Here is a 19,969-nt window from a genome sequence, read left to right on the forward strand (position 1 = left end):
ACCTCTCATCGACGCAGACTGTTGTTTGGAACTAATGCTGCCAAGATGATAGAACCAAAAGAAGTTATTCCTAGCGTCAACGATAGGCCTTTTGCAGTCAGAACCATACTGGGTTGGATAATGGGCCACTGAAGGTGGATGGTTGCAACACAACCAGGAATTAAATAATTTAAGCTGTGTCAAATCGTGTATCTGTAGCCAAGCTGGAAGACCTGTGGAAACAACAGTTTTAATTTGACTTTCCTGAGGATGGACAAGAGGAGACGTATGAGATGTCTAAGACGGATCGTCTGTTCATGGAGAGAGAGGCACAATTTGCTAAGTTGGTAGACGGACATTACTGCCTTGATCTCCCATTAAAGGATTTGGACATTAAAATGCCAAACAACCGGGCCGTAGCAGAACAACGTGCTACAACTCAACAAAGAGGAAGTTTCTCAGGAATCCCTCATTCAGAGTGGATTATATTACCTTCATGAATGATACAATCACCAAGAAATATGCAGTGAAGGTTCCAGATAAGGACCTTGGCTGCAGTGATGGAAAGGTTTGGTATATTCCTTCATGGGGTGTACCATCCTAAAAAGCTTAAGCTTCATGTGGTGTTTGACTGTGGCACATCTTATCAAGGAACCTCATTGAATGAGCAGCTCCTTCAAGGACCAAATCTTACTAGCACAATAATTGATGTTCAGACCAGGTCTCGTCAAGAACCTGTGACAACAGTGGCAGATGTGAACAAATCGGTTGAGACTGTTGAAAAAGCTGAGTCCCTGTACCACAGTTTGAAGACGGTATGTCAGATGGGTGGCTTCAGGTTAAACAAGTGGATTAGCAACGATTGGATGGTGTTAGCAGCCATTCCGGAGGAGGGGAAGGCGATTGAAATAATGGATCTGGATTTGGATAAAAATGCACTTCCAATGGAAAGGGTTTTGGGGGGGCAATGGCGCATTAAGTCAGATCATTTCATGTTCAGGGTCGTTATCCATGTTGAGCCCAGTGTACAATCCATTGGGAATGCTTGCACCTGTCAATTTATATGCTAGGAACATTATGCAGGAGCTTTGCAGGATGAAGTTGGGATGGAATGAGATTTGACAGCATCCTTCACAGAACAAAAAGAACCTATTTAGAAGTGTTAGCTGATTACATGAACGCATTCAACAAAGATCTATCATTGGAGACATTGGTTACGTTTGAAAATGTGTTGGAAAGATAAACATTGATAAACCAGAAAGCAGAAACTCTGAAACTTGTATAGTGTGAAAAATCAGTCTTTTGGAGCTGAGTGATAATGATGGAAGTGAGTGACATCTTATTAAGCAGCATGTTCTTACTGATGTCAACTTCTGTACCACGTAAAGACACAGCAAGAAGGGGTGTGCTCATAATAAAAAAATAATACATTTTATAAAGGGCTTTACTGAGGACACAACTTAAAAGAACCAACAGAAAAAATAAAAAGGAACTACACCTGAACAAGAAATATAAAGATAAGCTGGGAAAATTAAACATGAGACAGTATTATTGAGCTAAAGGGGCAGAATACAGACATGAGGAACCAAGGTTACACATGAATATAAATATCTAAACTAGCGAATTCTACACAAGGATAACTAGTACTACCAAACATGAAAAAACTAACAGGGGAAAAGAAAATCAGGAAAGAAATGCACATTTACAAAAAATGACTAGGAGCTGGACTAAAACAATGAGAAAGAGTCCAGAGCACTGGGGGTTCTTCAGAAGGAAGATGGCAGGGATCTGGACAGGAGTGAATGCTGTAGAGGGTATAAATTGAGTCTTTGAAGAGTTGAAAACAAGCAGGTGAGTGAATGCAGGAATAAAGAAGAGTAATCGGGTAAATCAGGGGAAGAGAGAGAGAGAGGCAGAGAGTCAGAGAGGTAGAATGCAGGTATGAGAATGACAGAGGACAGTGTGTGAAGTGACGAGTGAGTAGATCGGGGTGGGGATGGCCAAAAGGTGAAGGTAAGGATGGATCAGAGTCAGATCCATGACCACTGAGGAGTCTGCTACCATAGAGAATAAGACCTGGAGACAGTCTTATTAAGTGATGGTCATATACGGTCTTATTCAGTGATGGACATTAGAAATTATGCGTTGGTTCATATTTTAATCAGAAAAACTGAGGGCTATGGCTACAAAGTCCGGCACACTGCTGACACTGAAAACCTCACAAAAGAAGAAAACATCTCTGGTCTCACCATCGTCTTGAACACCTTTCCTTTCATTCTCACTGATACTCTTTTATCACACAACACACCTGACACTTTTCTCCACCCGTTCCAACCTGCCTGCACTCGCCTCTTCACCTCTTTTCCACACTCACCGTTGCTCTGAACCATTGACCCTAAGTACTTAAAGTCCTGCACCTTCTTCACCACTTAGAGTGCTTAGAGACAGTGGCACTGAAGAAAAGACAGGAAGCAGAGCTGGAGGTAGCAGAGGTTAAGATGTTGAGGTTCTCTTTGGGACTGACGTAGATGGACAGGATCAGGAATGAGGACATCAGAGGGACAGCTCATGTTAGATGTTTTGGAGATAAAGTCAGAGAGGACAGATTGAGGTGGTTTGGACATGTTCAGAGGAGAAACTGTGAATATACTGTGCCAGGCAGGAGGTCTAGAGGAAGAGCAAAGAGGAGATTTATGGATGTAGTGAGAGAGGACATGAAGTTAGTTGGTGTGAGAGAAGAGGATGCAGAGGACAGAGTTAGATGGAGGCACATGATTCACTGTGACGACCCCTATAAGGAAAAGAAGAAGAATCAGAAAAGAAAGTAGCCTACTTCTGGAGTACTACTAAGTACTTGCTGCTTGCCACTGAGCAAGATTTCCAAAGCCCTGTCAGGAAATGTGAAGAAGTACAGTTGGGGACCATGTTGGGTCAGTCAGAAGGCAAGAACTCTAGGTTTAGGAGTTTGAACTAAAAATATGAAGTGGGACACATTAATACCACCTGGTCCTGTTAATATTCTGTTGGTCTGCAGCTGCCCAGCTCCATATGCAATAAGCTGTGATGCACTGATTCTTCAGCTGATCTGTGTATGTTCAGGGTGCTAATGACTTGTTGAGTTTGTCATCATTTATTGATTATTTGGTCATCTAAAGCCAATTAGCCGTTTATTTAAAACTAATATTTTGCTTAAGCAGGTTGTATAGTGTTTCAGTGCTGAACTGTGACAGTGATTTTCATGTATGGCTACATACAGTATTGTAACTTTCACTTAACCTTGTGAATAAACAGCTCTCAGCTGATGTTTTGCTGTTGTGGGGCTACAAAAGAAAATGCTGAGTGACAGAACTGTAACATAAACAAAGACAAAACTGTAAGAAACCTATGAATATTAATGAGAATGTGTCATTTGAAGTTTGTCATGAACCTAAATATGAATTTTCTTAAGACATTTAGAATCTCCAGAGAACTGTAGAACAGTAAGATGTAAATTTTCTGCTTTTCTGGCTTGATACTTTTCCCCTCAAAAGCCAAATTCCATCTTCAAAACTTAAGAGTATATAAAAACTGATATTTGCTAGGTAAAATGGTTTAAAATCTTAGTGTACTAATACTAAAGGCTGTGTTATTTCACATTATGTTTAATATTACTGATCTAATTAGTGAAGTTTAATTAATGAGGCTTTCAAAGCAGACAAGTCAAGACAATTCAACCATATCAAATGTTAATCAATGATTGGCCAGATGAAAACTAAAATAAGTTAGAATCATCACTCACTCACTGAATGTAAAATGTATATGGAATGTCAGCATTATATTAAATGACCAATGTGAGAAATCTCATGCACTCATGCAGATCCATTAATGTCTAAAGAAGTTTGGGGTTGAAGTGCACGTATGAAAGCAGCTTAACTGCAACAGTTATGATCCAACAAATTAGTCAGCAAAAAACCTGTAAGATTAGAAACTGCATATACCTGTAATCCAGATGAACTGCATGACATGACAACATGAGGACGCTTTGATTTTTGCGCAGTTTATTTTAAACATGTGGCATTATGTCTGAGAAAGATTGACTTGAATTTGTTAATGACATTGTCAATACCAGCTTTAACCCAGCAGAGGTCGTCACAACACAACACCACACTCTCTCCAGAGTATCTCAGGTCTCCAGGGGTCCTTTGAGTGGGTCTCCAGGGATCCCATGATAGGAAACGCGCAATTGCCTTATTTATTTTTTTTAATGTGGCCTTGATGTGGTATGTTAAAATTACAAGTTTCATCCCCAAAATACATACAAAAACCCAAACTGGGTTAAATGCAATTTAGAAGGTGATTCTTATATAACAGTATAATAATATAGCAGTTTCAAAAGTCTGATCTTACTCAAACCATTGTGGGAGCATGCTCAAATTAGACAAAACTGTTGATGACTTTTGGATAATTTACTCAGCTAGTGTTGTGTGTGTGATCCAGGTTATCCAGGTTAAAGATCCAGATTAAAGCCCCACACGACTCTGTAAAGTTAGCCGGAGTTAAGCAGGATCATGGGTGATGTATTAGCAGAAGCTATTCAACTTCAAAATAAAAACTTACATTCAAACCAGGCAAAGCCACAAAACGATTAGTGCTTAGCGCTTTCAGAAATTCACAGATAATTTTTTAAAGCAAATAACAGTCAGCAGCAAACAATATACATAACACGTAAAAGTTTCAATATGTCCCTCGGTCAACTTTGAAAGGTACTACCGGAAGCTGTACATACTTTCGCTGTTTACTTCACGCCCCGTCCTTGGTCTCGCGCTGTTCAGCGCTCTTCCCTTAGTGAAGTCCTAGTTACCACCTGCACTTGAGCGAACCATTATTATCTACAACAGGTGAGGACAATACCCTTTGTATAACTGCTTTTATTGGGAAAAACGTGCTTTAAACGATTTCAGCTTATACGAATAGTGGCGACTTACAGCTGGAAAGACGTGTGTTTGTGGACTTGCGTGAGTCGGAGCACATTGACAGATGGAGGAGAGACTGAACGTACAGAGCAATTACATGATGGAAAGAAGCGTCCGAAGTTTAACGAAAAAGACAGCGTGGCTGTCCGGATGCACTGTACCGGCTGAATTTACCTGGCGTTTTCACAGTTATCTCCTGAACTTCGAGGAAAAACTATCATTGCGCAGCCATAAAATTATATGCATTTTTTTTTTTTTTTTTTTTACTTACAGGCAAACAGTAACGTTGGAACACACATGCTAACTTTTAGCACCTTAATTTGCTATAAGAAAACTTTGGGCGAGTATGTGGTGTAGCGTTATGCTACATCAATACAAGCTATAGTGATGCTTTCTCAGAGGTTTTATTATAATTGGTGTAATATAACGCTATTTACTGATCAGCAACATGAGGTTAAATTGCCAGAGTTTAGACTAAGGGTTTGGTGTGAACAGAGTGTTATGATGAAAGACACCTTTACCAGTGTATTCGTATGGGTTCACACGTATCGTTATGGATCAGCCTTTGGTTGGCAAATATTTAGTCATAGTAAAGTCAATATTTTGAAATTGAATATAACACTGAAGAATATGTTAAAAGTTTTTTTTTTTTTTTACAGTGTTGTGTTTTGTCATATCCTGCTTGCATGTTTGACACCTGTTACTCAGCATCCTATAAGAAAGACACTACTAGTCATCAAACTGCATTTAACAACTGCTCTATCCATTGCCATTAGGTCCAACAAGCCACATTTGGATGCCTTGTTTACATTCTGGCTCATGCCACTTAAGAGCTATGCAGTTGTTTATTGCCTGGCAAAGGTGCCTGGCTAGTTTTAGATCATGTGTCAGTGCAAAGACATGCATTGGCATTTGCTGGGCTACTCTGCAGCATGATCATGTCTAACAGCACTAAACAGGCTGGTAGACAAGATCCCCCTCTCATGTTTTTAAAAGCTGTGAATTGAAACTCAACCAAAGCAAACTGAAAAAGGATCTTTACTTTAATGGGTTTGTCGTGTCTATTGGGACAGAGAATAATAATGAGGCTTCTGAGAGTAGCAAATCTAATTCAGCTGACTTCCTAAAATCTCAGAATTTCTGGATATGCTCAGTTTGTCTTTGCTTACTACTCACTTTGAGACCAGATAGATAGTGCTCGGTTTGCACTCTCTCCTCTAAGATTGCATCTTAGCTTTACTGAGACTCCTAATTGTGGTTTGGTTTAGCACACACAATGGACTATGTGGACGTTGTGTGGCTCACTGAAACAGCCTGAGTGATGCTGCCTCAGTGGTGCAGAGAAACCCTGGGAGTCTGTTTTACCCCTGTTTGAGAACATTTTTCTTGTTTATTTTGTGCCCCTATAGTGTCATTTCTTTACTTGTTGTCCAGCATCATTGTGATTTCAGCTAAATTGCTTATGAAGCAGCCATCAGCTCTGCCTCTCATTTTTATCGTGTAGAAATTTACAAAACTTGATACATGAACTGGCAGAATGCCAGATGCTGCTTGACTGAAAAGATGCTTCCTTAAAGTTCAGGGAAATTCAATAGACACTGGCCTTATTCCTGCATAGGAAGAGTAACAGATTAGCTGCACACTCCTGAGGGACCAGGCTTCCTGGATCAGAGAAAACAAAAATAAAAGTTGGGTCAAATTAAAATCACATACGTACTCCTCAGGAATTATGCATAGAAACAGTTTTGTTCATTTTTAGCGAGCTATAACGCTTCACATTGACATGTGTTGAATGAGGCAATAGGCACGAAAGTGCTGCAATTATTATAACATTATTAATTGGTAAATATTTGTATAGAAAAAAGACATTCTTTGGTTCCAGTTTTTCAGATGTGAGGCTGTGCTAATTATCAGTGTTTTATACCACTGTAAATTTAATATCTTAGGGTTTTAGAAATATGACAGTTTGAACTAATGCTGACAAGGCTATCAAGATTCATCTTAGTGAGATTTTTTCAGAAAGCAAAAGATTGATGACTAATTTAAATGTGAAAAATTCTTAAACATCATAAGCCCTTGTGACCTTGACAGCTGTGGCCAAAGATATGATTTTGGTTTACCCTTCTAAAGTTTGCGCACAGAATATCTCTGCAACAACTGTACGGAAATTCTTCAAATTTGTCACAAATTGAGTCCACGTGGACTCAAGGATGAACTGAGGAGATTTTGGTGGTCAGAGGTTGATGTTAACTTGATCTTCTCTGTCCCAATCTCATCAACTCAATAGCTTAAATATGCCTGGAGGGAACTTGTTTTTCATCTGCCGCAAACATCCATTTGGACTCAAGGATGCAAGTCATTTCCTTTGAGCAAGGTTCTGGTGCCAGTTTCTGGTCAACTTTCGATACTTTATGCTTCAGCTACAATTTGGTCTGTAACACAAGAATTTTACTCTGTCAGAAGAATAAAAAGTGTTATAAGGAGCCACTCTTTTCATTACATGTATTTTTTTACTCATTGTAGACACAAAGTGATTTCTGTCTTTTTCTTTCCTTCTAGCATTCTCTCTCCAGTTTGATGGCAGGTTGGGCTACTGCTAACTTCAAGTTAACAGGAAGAGACTATAAACATACACTGGACCATACATCCGCATCATCAAAAATAATGTACTCAAACTTGAACAACGTGAGAAAGGAGACTTCAAGGACTGGTTTACCTTCTTTGTAGATGATGCTAAGGCCACTGTTCACAATGTCATCACATTGTTCGGATTCAGCAGCGTTCTGTTAAGTGTTGGACAAATGTTTGCTGAATCTGTTCAGCAGAAGAAGCACCGAAAAGACAAAATAGCACCCTTGGCTGATTGTGAGCGGTTTTTGTGCCAGTAGTTAAGGTAATTATGGGGAAAGAACAGGATCTGCTGGTGGCAGCGAAGAGCGGGGATCTTCTACTGGCTCACAAGCTTCTCTCCAAAGTCAAGTGCAACAAAACCAGTGAGTATAGACCTAATAGTGGTGCTGTTTTTGTCCCCTCTCTGAGCCTGTGGGGAGTAATTGTTTCCTCTGTGAAACAGAACCAAAGCACAGTCAGTGATGTTGTTGTTTCTTTTAAACCAAGTGCATTTTCTTTGCACTAATCCCAGTATCAGGTTATGCTGTCAACCATGAAACATACCCCCTCCAGCAGTCAGCCCATGGACAAGCTGAAACTAAGTATATTAAACTGCAGCATGACAAAAGCTAATCTCCTAAATAGAGACCCCCGTAGCTTGCATGTCTTGCTGCTTGGGTTTTAGCAGAGCTCCTTATCTGCGTAGATATGCATAAGTCAGGTGACAAGCCATCCCTCTTTACTGTAGCATTGTTGCAAATGACAGTGTACTCCATTATCCAAGCCTGGAGAAAGTTCAGGCCAAGCAGGCTGTAAAGTTGTAGCGTCTCTTGGTGGCATTATCTATTCTGGGTTTTACATGAATATGGCTGGCTGCTCCGTGACAAGCTCTGGGAAACAAAGCTGTTGCTGTCAGGAAAAAAAAGCCTGTTACACACTACACAGACAGCGGGTGCAGCTTTGCAGAGAATATTAAAAATGAGATTGTCTTGTTTTTGTACTGTTGTGTATTTTGGTTTGGAAACAGATAACAACTGTCCGGCAAAATGTTGCTGCGAAAAGTGAATGAGTGATGTGTTCTCTGCTGTTTTCTAAAGTACAATTAAGGTGCTACTGAGCCAGGCGTTTCATCTGTTTTGAAAGCGCAACACATTAGGCAAATTTAACATTTGGGGAGCTCTCACATAAGAATCATGGAGTACTAAAAATTACTTCTTTCATTAAGTGGTAAGATGTATTATTAAATAGATCAACAGCTTTTGGCTTCTCCCCTCAGGGGTTTGCCACAGTGGAATGTGCTCCACATGTTGATTTGGCATGAGTTTTTTTTTTTAGGGATACCGTCCCTGCCACAACCCTCCGATTTTATGTAGGCTGGGGATTGGCACCAAGTTGGCCCTTGCAGCTCGACGCCTGGTGGGGTGGGAATTGAGCCTGCGGCTTTCTGCATCCCAACCCAATGCCCTACCCATTGAGCCACCAGGCCCCCTACATACCTAAGTAAATGGTAATGTAAATACATGAAGACAATCAGTAGATAATAGAACAAATGCACAAATAAAAGCGTTATGAAGACTTTTTTTGTCGGTGAAATTATGCATTTAAAACATTTGAAATACTTGACATACAGAAACTGTTGTTACAGATTGTGAAAGAAACCAGACAGAAGTAACAGCTGCATCAGGTAGCTCAACCTGCCATGACTGACAAAACCTGCTTTAGAATTAATTAATTAATACATATTTTATTCTAAGCTTCAATACTCATTTTTCAGAGTATCAAACGCTGTTACTGTGTGATGACTCTCAGACAGCAGGATGTTAGTTGAGTACATATTAATGGCTCTAGTCTTTGTTATATTAATCCTTTAGTAAAAGTCAAAAATGTCAGGCCTTCAATATAGTGTCACACGTTCCTAATGGTTTTGAAAACATGATTAAATGTTAAATGTTTTTAAGGTATTAAAGGCACATGAGTATTTCCTGTTCTCTACATATAGCCACAAATATTCAGAAACCAATACATTAAAAATATATAGAAAAGGTAAATGTAGAAACAGAAATAAAAATAAAAATATACGCGGAATACATGGAAACCAACGACCTGTCCAGACCAAAACTGCGTGTTTATTCCATTCCTCCATCCATTATCTGTCCTGCTTATCCTGTTCAGATTTGCAGGAGGCTGAAGTCTATGCCATCTGTTATTAGGCGAGAGGAGTGATGTACCCTGGACAGGTCTCTATTCCATCTCAGGGCCAACACAGAGAGACATGCACAAAAAAACAACCATTCACACTCACATTCACACCTATGGACAATTTAGAGTCACCAATTAACCTATAATGCATGTCTTAGGGCTGTGGGAGTAAAATAAAGTACCCAGAGGAATCCTATGCAAGCACAAGGAGAACATGCAAACAGAATGCACATGCACAGAAAGGCTCATCTTTTGTCTTCCACGTTGAAAATGTGGAACTGTATGAAATGAAGTGGGGAGTTAACTTGCCCATTTGACTTTGCAGACCTCAATGAGTGTTGGATATTCACCAAGCAAACAAAGCAGCTAACAGTGGCACATATAATGACTTAACTACAGTACCAATTGCCTTTACGGTTAATCTTCTTGATCCTGTACATCAAGCCTATTAAATAAAGTTATTGCTAAATATGGGCTATGTGCTGTTTCTGCACAAATGGAGGGAAAAGGCATTTGTCTCCGTATTTCTGTCTTTAATTTTACCAACAGAAAACAGGGAGCCTTACAACATGGCTCACCTACACAAAAATCTAACATGGCCATTACAGGCCATTTGTGCAAATAAGTGTGTTCAGAACGGGAATGTATAATCTAGAGAAATCATTATTTTTGTCTTCTGTGGCCTTTTGTAACTCTCCGGTGAATTTATCTGACTCTTTTTTTTTTTTTTACAAACAAAGCTTATTCAAAAACCTCTGGAGAGGTCAGGTGCTTTTAAAGCTGTTTTGGTGGTGTCAGGCTGACACTGGACAATCCCAAGCTCCCAGTCATCGTGGTGGGCTGGGTGCAGAATTAGGAGGGAGGCACCTGTGCATAGACTAAACTCTGTAGCTGGAGACAGTGTTGAGGGAACTAATGGGTAAGGGAGTGACCTAGGATGTGGAAGACAGACAAAAACACACTAGTACTGATAGAGGGGCTTGTGTTCAACTGGAAGGATGTATATAGGAAACTTAGGAAAAAGAAGTGGACTCTGTTTATGTGAGTGGGGATGTTATGGGTTGTTTGGGAGTGACATAATTCCAAATGAACACTGCAGATATAGAATAACATAATTTTAGATGTACTGCAGTAAACCATTTAGGCAAGTGAATAATATAGTGTTGAGTTTGTCTGGTTTATTATGATGCTGGAGCTGGTCTGAAGCTGCTTTCTCTTACTTTGTGACATTAACCTTTTATTTGCCTTAAATTTCCAGTGGCTGATTAAGAGATTCAGGCCAAACTGGCTTGGGGGAAGTAGTGTTTAATATCTAAAATGCTGTGATGTATTAATTTCATATTCACTATTTAGCAGAGTACTATTTTTGTAGATTAACTTTTTTATTTAAAACATAAAATACATCCTTGAGTTTCTCCTACCACTGAATACCATCTGTTTGATCATAACATTGCCTTTCAGCCCTTGTTTTAGTCCTTTGCAATATTCATTCAAATGTTATTGTTGTAGAAAAGTAAGATTTATAGCTGGAACTAGTGATAATTAATACAGTTGTACTTTTTATATTGTGTAGTTTTGTATTGTTTAAAGATTTGTCTTCTTCTTTTTAAGTTCTCATGGCACTAACTAAGTTTACTTAAATATTAGCTGTCTCTAAAATAAATCAGAAGAATAAAATCAGACCTGCATTGGTTATCAAATGGTATTATTGGTTTTAGTGGGACAGTGGATCTTTTGAGGCTAGGTGCAGGAACTTTATAATAAAACAGGCTGGGAGGTGGCAGACGAGCCTTGCAGTGTCCTTAGGGGGGTAGCAGTGGCAATGAGGGTGGCTGATGGACAGGAAGCTGAGATAGGAGGTTTCTGCTCTGATCAGCCATCTGCTGACATCAGGCTGGGTGCTTAGACATTTCAGTGGAATTACTGCAGTCTCCCTGTTTTTGCTTAGCTGCTGCAAACTGACAAATCATTTGGGTGACTGCTTGACTCGTAAAGATGTGCCCCTTTAAAGTGGCCCCCTCTCACTAGGAATTGACTGAAGTAGGTATTGTTTGCCACTCCCAGAATGACGACCATTAGAGACTTGAGGCTCTTCAAAGACCTTTATGATTAGTGTCTTTTGTTACAACACATGCTCACTTTTATCTTGACCCACAGCCCCACCCTATCTTCAGTCACGGTAAATACAAGGCCTTTGGGTAATTCTCAGCAGACAGATGGATAAATAGTCATGGCACAAAGACAGAGATCATATTTTAACATCTGTTGTTTCAGCTGCCCATATATAAAATACTCATGACTCAGAGCTTTTTCATTCAGCATAGAGGTTACAACAGTGAGTCATGCAACGTCTGTATGGAGGTTTAATCTGGTGTCAAGTTAACGTGTTAACTGATGGATTAGAGTCATGACATAGTTATCATCATTATCATAAGATTACTTGTTTCCGCTCTAAACATAAGCACTGTGAAAACCCCACATCAGATTCAACAGCAGTGAAAGTTATAGCAGCAAAATGGGGTCTCCCAAAAAGCACTTATTTAGGAATTCTGTTAAGACTTCAAAACCAGAAACTCACAGTCCACACTAGTGGTGTTTCCGTATTAATTAATCTTTAATAAGCATTCTACAGTAAGCAGTATTTTCTAAAATTCGTCTGCGAATTTTGGCCTGTTCTTTGTGAGCATCCCTATTCACATATTTCTTAAGTAGACATATTCCCACAGTGTTAAGCCTCATTTGAAGGGCATTTCCCAAAAGTGTCAAGCTATTATCCATGAGATACCAGCCACCCTGTCTTTACCAAGCCCAATTCTTTATCTTAGCTCCCTCCTTACTTGATTCCTGTTGAATTAAGGATAACCCATCTGGCCTAGTGTCAGCTTAAAAGCCTATTAACCTTAAGTGTGTGTGTGTATGTATGTATGTATGTATGTATGTATGTATGTATGTATGTATATATATATATATATATATAGATAGATAGATAGATAGATATAGATTAAAGCATATGTCTTGTCTGTGTTTACTGTTCAAAACACATCCCAGTTGACTCAGTCACTCATTGTTTTAAGTCTGCATCAGCAGGGTGTCATAGTTGGCTCATTAGCTAACAGCTAACTGGGCTAATCAGCCTTCTGCTTTATTAGCCAGACATTTGGTTAGAAGCCAAGTAGTGTGTGCACAGCTTTCAAGTTCACCTACTTTTGCACTGTCTGTCTCTCTCTTTCTCTCTCCGTCTCTCACACACACACACACACACACACACACACACTCACACACACACACGTATTAATCCTGACCCCTTTCGTCCTGACAGATGGAGTTGCCTATCTAGGAACGCTGAGGAATTTATCAAAGGAGTTAAGCTGTGTATGCCTGGTGGCTGCATTAGACAGCATCTTTAAATTCAGCACACCTAACCTTTAATTACTCGTTTCAGGATGCACATAGTCATGGCGGGCAGGCATCTTTATTTACTTTACTTTACTTCACTTACAGACAATATTGCAGACTGTACAGAGTGCGACTGTGGCGCAGGAAGGTAGAGCGCAGTTGTTGGTTCGATCCCCGGCTCCTCCAGTCACATGTCAAAGTGTCCGTGACACTGAACCCCAACTTAGTTGCTCCCGATGAGCATTGGCCAGCTGCATAGCCCCCATTGGTGTGTGAGTGTGTGTGTGAATGGGTGAATAAGAAGCAGTGTAAAGCACTTTGAGTGCCAATAGGTAGAAAAGCGCTATATAAGTGCAGATCATTTACCATTTACTTAGAGATTCTGTGGAACTGTTGATGTGGTTGTACAGACAAGCATAATATGATTGTCTGATAAGGTGGTCTTGTCTGTGTTTGCATGAACTTGTGTATGTATGTGCATGTAAGGAGTGTATCTCCCCAATGGGAATTTGTATCTGGTCGCAGTAATGAGAATCAGAAGGTTGTGTTTTTGATCTTCTTTTTTTCATACTCATCTCATCTTGCACCCATCTCTTACTGATGATCACATCTGTAGTGGCTGTTGAGCTATGCAAATCAAAAATGGAAAGTAAATTCACATGTAATATTGCTTATTAGGATGGGATATAAACTGTGATACAGGTTTTCAACAGACATTTCACTTTTCACCTTGGTTTTCATCAAAGTTTTGAAAGTTGTTTCTGAGCCCAAACAGTAATTTTTTCACCACAGCTTCCCTGAGGGTGTAAGGGCCTGAAGATCCCAACCAATCATTTATTGTTTCGGTCCCTTGCTTATAGATTTTTCCGGATTCTCAGTATTTTGATATTAAGAACAGTAGATGTTTAGACAACCAAATTCAAAAGGAATTATTTCATATTATTATTTTTTTTTTTTTTTCTAAACTTTTCTTAATTAAAAACCATTTCTAAAGTTGACGTCATCGAATTGTAATGAAGCACTATAGGGAAACACAACCACAAATTCACATGCATGACAAGACATTTGATAGCAGCTTCAAGTTCTCAATAGATTTTGATCAGTACCAAAAAAGTACTGCTGTTCAATACACCCAGAGACTGGGGGAATGTGGACGTCTATTTTCTGAGAAGATGGTATGTGGTTAGTCACGCTATCACTGTCAAAAATTTACTTTAAGGGTGCAATTTATGTAACACATTTTGACATATGGTTCAGCAAAATTTCCACATTATGTCACTTCAACTTCCTATTGATTATTGCCTGTTAGGCTAAATGAGAAATGTAATGACTTTTCCATCCATGTGGGAGTGTATGACCTTATGCTGGTGTTTGCTGAGTCCAGTACCCAGACTGTCACTATGTGAAATCAATGTTTTTTTGTTTTTTACCTAGCAGCATAATGAAGAAATATCAAATATTTACTACTTTCACTATTTTAAAACAGGAATAAGGAAGCAGTTGTTGCATACCCAGGACTTTAAGCAGCATTAGGTGTGAACACAGGTTGTAATTTTAGCTTGCCAGTAAAGACAGACAATAAATATCATTGAACATATACATTTATTTGCCAGGCAAAACAAATGACAAGGGAATCACTGTTATTGGTGAGATGGAAACCTCTTGGCTTTGCTTAAAAAATGACTTTAAAGTAAGTGATATGGGAAAGTGCTGCACAGAGTAGATGCTATACACTAGACAACTTCACGGCATCAGAGAGCAGAGAGTGGTGAGCCAGCGAAAGCTGTGTGACAAATACAAAACATTTTCCAGGCAGGTGAACTCTCCATGAACTTGTATCATATTTCTTTTCATTACAACACCGTCTTCATCAGTAAAAGCCCTGAATCTGGGTTAGGGATTGGTTTCTGTAATTCTTTCTTTTCTTTAAGAAAAGAAGGAATATCTCATTAGACTCAAATGGATTTGGATGGAGTATTGTTTCTTGTGTGTTTGTAGTTTGTTAAGGATCAGAATGGATTCTTGTTTTTGCTAGTTTTTCTTTTCAGGTGTTTATTACCCCTGATCCTTGAAGGTTTCTTTGTTAAGACTGAAGTAACTTGCTAATTAATCATATGGAAGACTGACATCTCTCTTTTTTTGGAAATCATGTGAGAAAAATTGGGATTTCCTACAATTTATATGTTTTATAACAATAAAACACAGGCTTTCCTTTACATCTACCACTATTTGTCATGAGTGTAAACGTCCTCAGCTGCACAGATTTGCATAGTTTAAAGGTCAGCTCATTCATTTTCAATAGGGTGACCAAAACATTAGGACCACTTTTTCTTATAATCACCTTTCTGACAGTGTCAACCTAAAAACTGAGGAGTTATAACCTTGTAGAAGTGCAGAACTGCTGTATTGGATTGCATTAAATTACACAGGTCATAATTATGCGTGATCGGTGCATATGTACAGCAAGACTCATCAAGAAAGTTAAAATCCTATAATATGGAAGTTAATATTACTTTGGTACAAACCATAAAATCCAGTGTTTTGATCACAATATTGCTGGCTTGCAAATTGATGTAATTTATTTAATTTGTATAATCATAACCAGGCCTTTTTTTTTTATCTCAGAGGCCATTAAACTGTTCTAACTAAAGAGTCATGTCTGATAGTTGCAGTGCCCTCCTTTATTTGCAGTGCATGGAAATATAGTAGGTGCTCTGCTGGGAGTGGGAAAGTTGAGTAAACAGATGATTTGAATGGTATGTAAAGTGTTTTGTCCCCTAGTTGCAGGGCTGAGACATGTTATGCAATATGGAAGTTTCAGGTGTGTTTACACTTGTTATTCTGTTTTGTAGTAGGAAGTACACAGATGTAGTAATGCCTGGTCAAATAATCCTTCATATGCACACGCACTAAAAACAGTGCAACACAATACTGAAGATCATGTGTTTCATTTCCACGCTGGCTCATTATCAGTGAATGTTGAATGTGACCTAGATGCCAGCAGCACTACAGGAGCTTTCTCTCTACATTTTTAACAATGAAGCAAATTTACTGGGTAATATATCCAAGAGCTGTTTTCATAAGGGCTTTTCTCAAGACCCAGTTACAGCATAATTCTTATAGCAGATGATGCAGCAATGAAGCAATTGGTGATGAATGATGAAGTTGAAGTGTGTCACTTTACTTTGTATTATATGTGCATGGTCTTGGATGTATAGTGTTCAATGACCTGTCTCCCCTGTGCAGTTTTTAACTAACCCCACCGTTAAACTGCAGCTGCAGTAACAGAACATGCACACAACCAATGCTTTTTATGACTGTTTACATTAACAATTTGTCATCAAGGCTAGCAAGCCAGTTTTTTTCCATTCACAGTCACAGCACAGCACAATACTTGCAGTGTCATTAGACAACCACAGTTAAGACAGAAGGTGAACATTTACTCTGTAGAAAAAATTGGAAAGACTTAATATAATACTGGAAAAAGCTACTTTATAATAGAGTGATGTAGGTAGCAGCCATGGGCAGCATGTTAAGGTAAATACAGTGGACTGCCTAGTCTAATGGCTGTGGAAGTGTGATTTTCATAAAGCATTATGCTGCTGTGAACAACAGACACTAACCCTTCTTTTAGCTATGATATAACCTGAAATAATCACATGACACTTTCAGTTTTAATGCAAATTCAAATGCATCACATTTATCAAGAATTGTCCAATCTGCTGCTTAGTCAAAGGTAAATGGTTCTAATAAGCTATTCCAAGTTTTGTGCTGCCTTATTCATGGTTGTTTACAGCTCTACACCCATTCTTGTGCTATGTGTGCTGCACAGCGAATTACCATGCAGTCTATTTGGTACGGATTGTATGTAACACCTCCAGGTCATCACAACATATGTATGTTTTTAAAACTTTTAAAGAGGAATTCCTTTTCTACACATCAAAATTATGTGGTGGAGAATTCTCCTGTATATGTAAAAAATTAAAATTAAAAATAAAGGTTCCTTGAGTATCTCCAGAGGCTACTGTACAAAATCTGATAGTGCCCGAATTTTCTTGAGTCAGCACTAGCTGGGGATGAAGACACAAGATAAAAAATAAAAAAAATCTATGTGTGAGAAGTAAAGAAAAAGGTCACCTCTAAATTCTGTTGAGTCAGGTCAGGACTAATTTCATTGGCACGTGATTCAGGTCTGTGTAGTGAACCTGACCCAGTCCAAACGAGCATATTGAATTTCATGTCCAAACCTGAGCAGAGCGTGAAAACTGGTGGTTTGTTTATGGCGAGTGCAACTCCCTGCCACCGGGCATTGGAAGATGGTTGTAATTTAAAGCAATACTAACTTATTAGAAATAATTTAACCATAGTGCATACAGTATACTGCGTGATATGTTGCAGTATACCAGCGTTTAAAATGTAAAAAAAACTCACCATCCTTACCAGGAATGTGGTTGGTTTTCTCATCTTTTTCAATTTTTGTTCTAAAACGTGCAAATACCCCACTGATACATTCTCTGTTAAATGGCTCACCATTTTAGGAAGTTATTGCTTTTTAAGTTCTCTCTCTTTTTTTTTTTTTTTGGTGAGAAAGCTATGGCAGCACCAGTTCAAGATGACAAGGGGGGTGTAGCTCTTTTTAAGCGGTGGATTATGGTTCCGACTTGGAGAGACTTTAATCATATTTTTTACACTTATACACACTCATGCTACTGTTTGGTCACCACCTTGCCACCTGCTAAAGATGCTGGGAGGGTGGAGACAATGTTGGGATTTTCAAGTTTATTTAAAGTGACAAACTGGATTATGGGCTTGTGTTTCTACCTTCAAATTAAATAGTAAGCATGCTAGTATAATCCTGATTGTGATAAACAGCAAGTGTGTGTTTCACACAGAAACATGCACAGTCATTATAGTATGTTTAAAGCCTAATTAGGAATTTTGTGGGTGAAGCTATAGTGAAGCAGTCACTGTTTTGTGATAGTGGTTGGGTTTGAGGGACTGTGTTTACGCTCTCAGTAATCAGTGCAGTTAGATGGTTACGTTTCTTAGATAAGTGTTTTCCTTGATGAGGTCTTTACCTGACCACAAACCATTTATTGCCAAGAGAGATGATGACCTTAAATTACCCCCTGTTCTCATTCCCCCTGTATTTTGGTCTGGCCGCAGGGCACTGTGCTTTGCTCTTTGAATATTGGCTACTTTTTGCAACCTACTACTTCTGAACCAAGTGTCCTTTTCTACCGTTCAATCAGAGCTGGTGTGGGTGGAAGTGGGGTTTGAATTCTCTGCGGTGTAATGGTTGGTAGGACCAGTAGCTGCACACTGGAAAACGCACAGCTCCAAAGCCGAGGACACCTGCAGAAAGGGACAGAGAGGGGGAGACAGAGAAGGAGAAGGACAACTACGGGTTAAAGAACACACAAAGTTAATGTCATTCATTTTTTACATGTTTGGACTATGATCAAAAATGTTCAAAGATTTTGGAGCCATGCAAATCTACTGGTAAATGGCCACTTATATAGCGCTTTTCATCCAAAGCACTTTACAATGTTAATTTCCAATTGACTGCCGTGCAGCGTGCTCACCTGACCCACTGGGAGCAACTTGGGGTTCAGTATCTTACCCAAGGACACTGGGCAACACATGTGACAAAGAACGGGGATCGAACCACTGACCCTGCGGTCCCTAGACGACTACCTTACCGACTGAGCTACAGCCGAGCAATATTTTTGTCATTCAGGGCTTCTAGCTCTCTGTTCTAATTGTGAAGCGGTTTAGAGCTGTTAGCAGTGCTTTGCATATTTTCTTTGTTTATGCATCTGAGTAACGCTTCAAACTTTCACCTTTATCTCATCAGCATGTCGGGAAACATTCATCTCTCCCTGTCTCTGACATCTCCTCCTTCTCCATTATTTCCCCTCCTCTTTTTGAGCGCATCTTTGCTCCTTAGTGAACGTCAAGGTGCCATTATCTTTTTCTTCTGTCCAGGATGCTTCGACTGTTTGGAACAAGATTGCAAAGGGAGCATAACAACAGTAGTTATGCTCTTTTTGTTCCTATAAGAATAGAGGGCTTCCACACTGACAGCTCTTCAGCTTTTAGCACTCAATAATGTTTGCTTCCATGGACAAAAGCTTTTAGCAGGGAGTTCCCTGTCTCTGCAGGAAAACACAGTGCTCCAGGATGCTTGAAATTTACTACACATCTGTTTTCACCAGTTCAAAGGGTGAGGGGTGGGGGCACACACAGTCAACATGCTAGCGTTTTAATTGGTCTTGAAGTCACAAGGAGCCCCCTAGTACTTTTGTGCAAAGGAAGAAGGGGAGAGGCGACAGAAAGCTAAGGAGAAAAAAAGGGAGTTGACAGTTTTGTAGATTCATAGAGAGACAGTGAGTGAGTAGGGCAGCATGGTGGGTGTGCTATGTGAAGAATGCCATCATGTTGTAACTAGAACTCCTGAAAGGCCCTGTTCTTTCCATACCGCCGGGACAGTTTAGGCCATGTTTTGGCAAGCAGCCCAACACCCAACCCCTCTATCTCTCTCATTATCAATGTGCCTTTTTGAAGCTTCAGGCTCTTGTTGTTATGCATTTGAGTCTTGAGAGCAATCGCTGAACATAGGCCTGTTTGTAAACTCTGCTTTTTAGACTTGGTTGCCTTAAAACCATTGCATCAAATACAAAGCATGTCTGTAACTGGTTTGTGCACATTAATGTTTCATTTGGTAGAGAATTTCCTTCAAACCCCCTGCAGGGCTGTGAATGTGTGGATTTGTGATATGGGAGGCTTCTATGGATACTGCTTTCCAAGTCATGGAAATTAGAATGCCACTG

At 39.4% G+C, this 19,969-nt stretch overlaps 1 protein-coding gene across 4 annotated transcripts in view; it reads left to right on the plus strand.

Annotated features, from left to right (window-relative positions):
• The first annotated feature begins 4,769 nt into the window (after positions 1–4,769).
• LOC137105614 (caskin-2-like) overlaps positions 4,770–19,969 on the plus strand; it is a 43,488-nt gene continuing 28,288 nt past the window's right edge. For all 4 annotated transcript variants that reach the window (XM_067488033.1, XM_067488037.1, XM_067488038.1 and 1 more), the window contains exons 1-2: positions 4,770–4,856; positions 7,491–7,924. In XM_067488033.1, coding sequence (XP_067344134.1) covers positions 7,831–7,924 — 94 coding nt within the window. In that variant the 5' untranslated portion in view covers positions 4,770–4,856; positions 7,491–7,830. The remainder of the gene's footprint in view (positions 4,857–7,490; positions 7,925–19,969) is intronic.

The sequence above is a fragment of the Channa argus genome, chromosome 20, assembly GCF_033026475.1.
Source record: "Channa argus isolate prfri chromosome 20, Channa argus male v1.0, whole genome shotgun sequence".
NCBI lineage: Eukaryota > Metazoa > Chordata > Actinopteri > Anabantiformes > Channidae > Channa > Channa argus.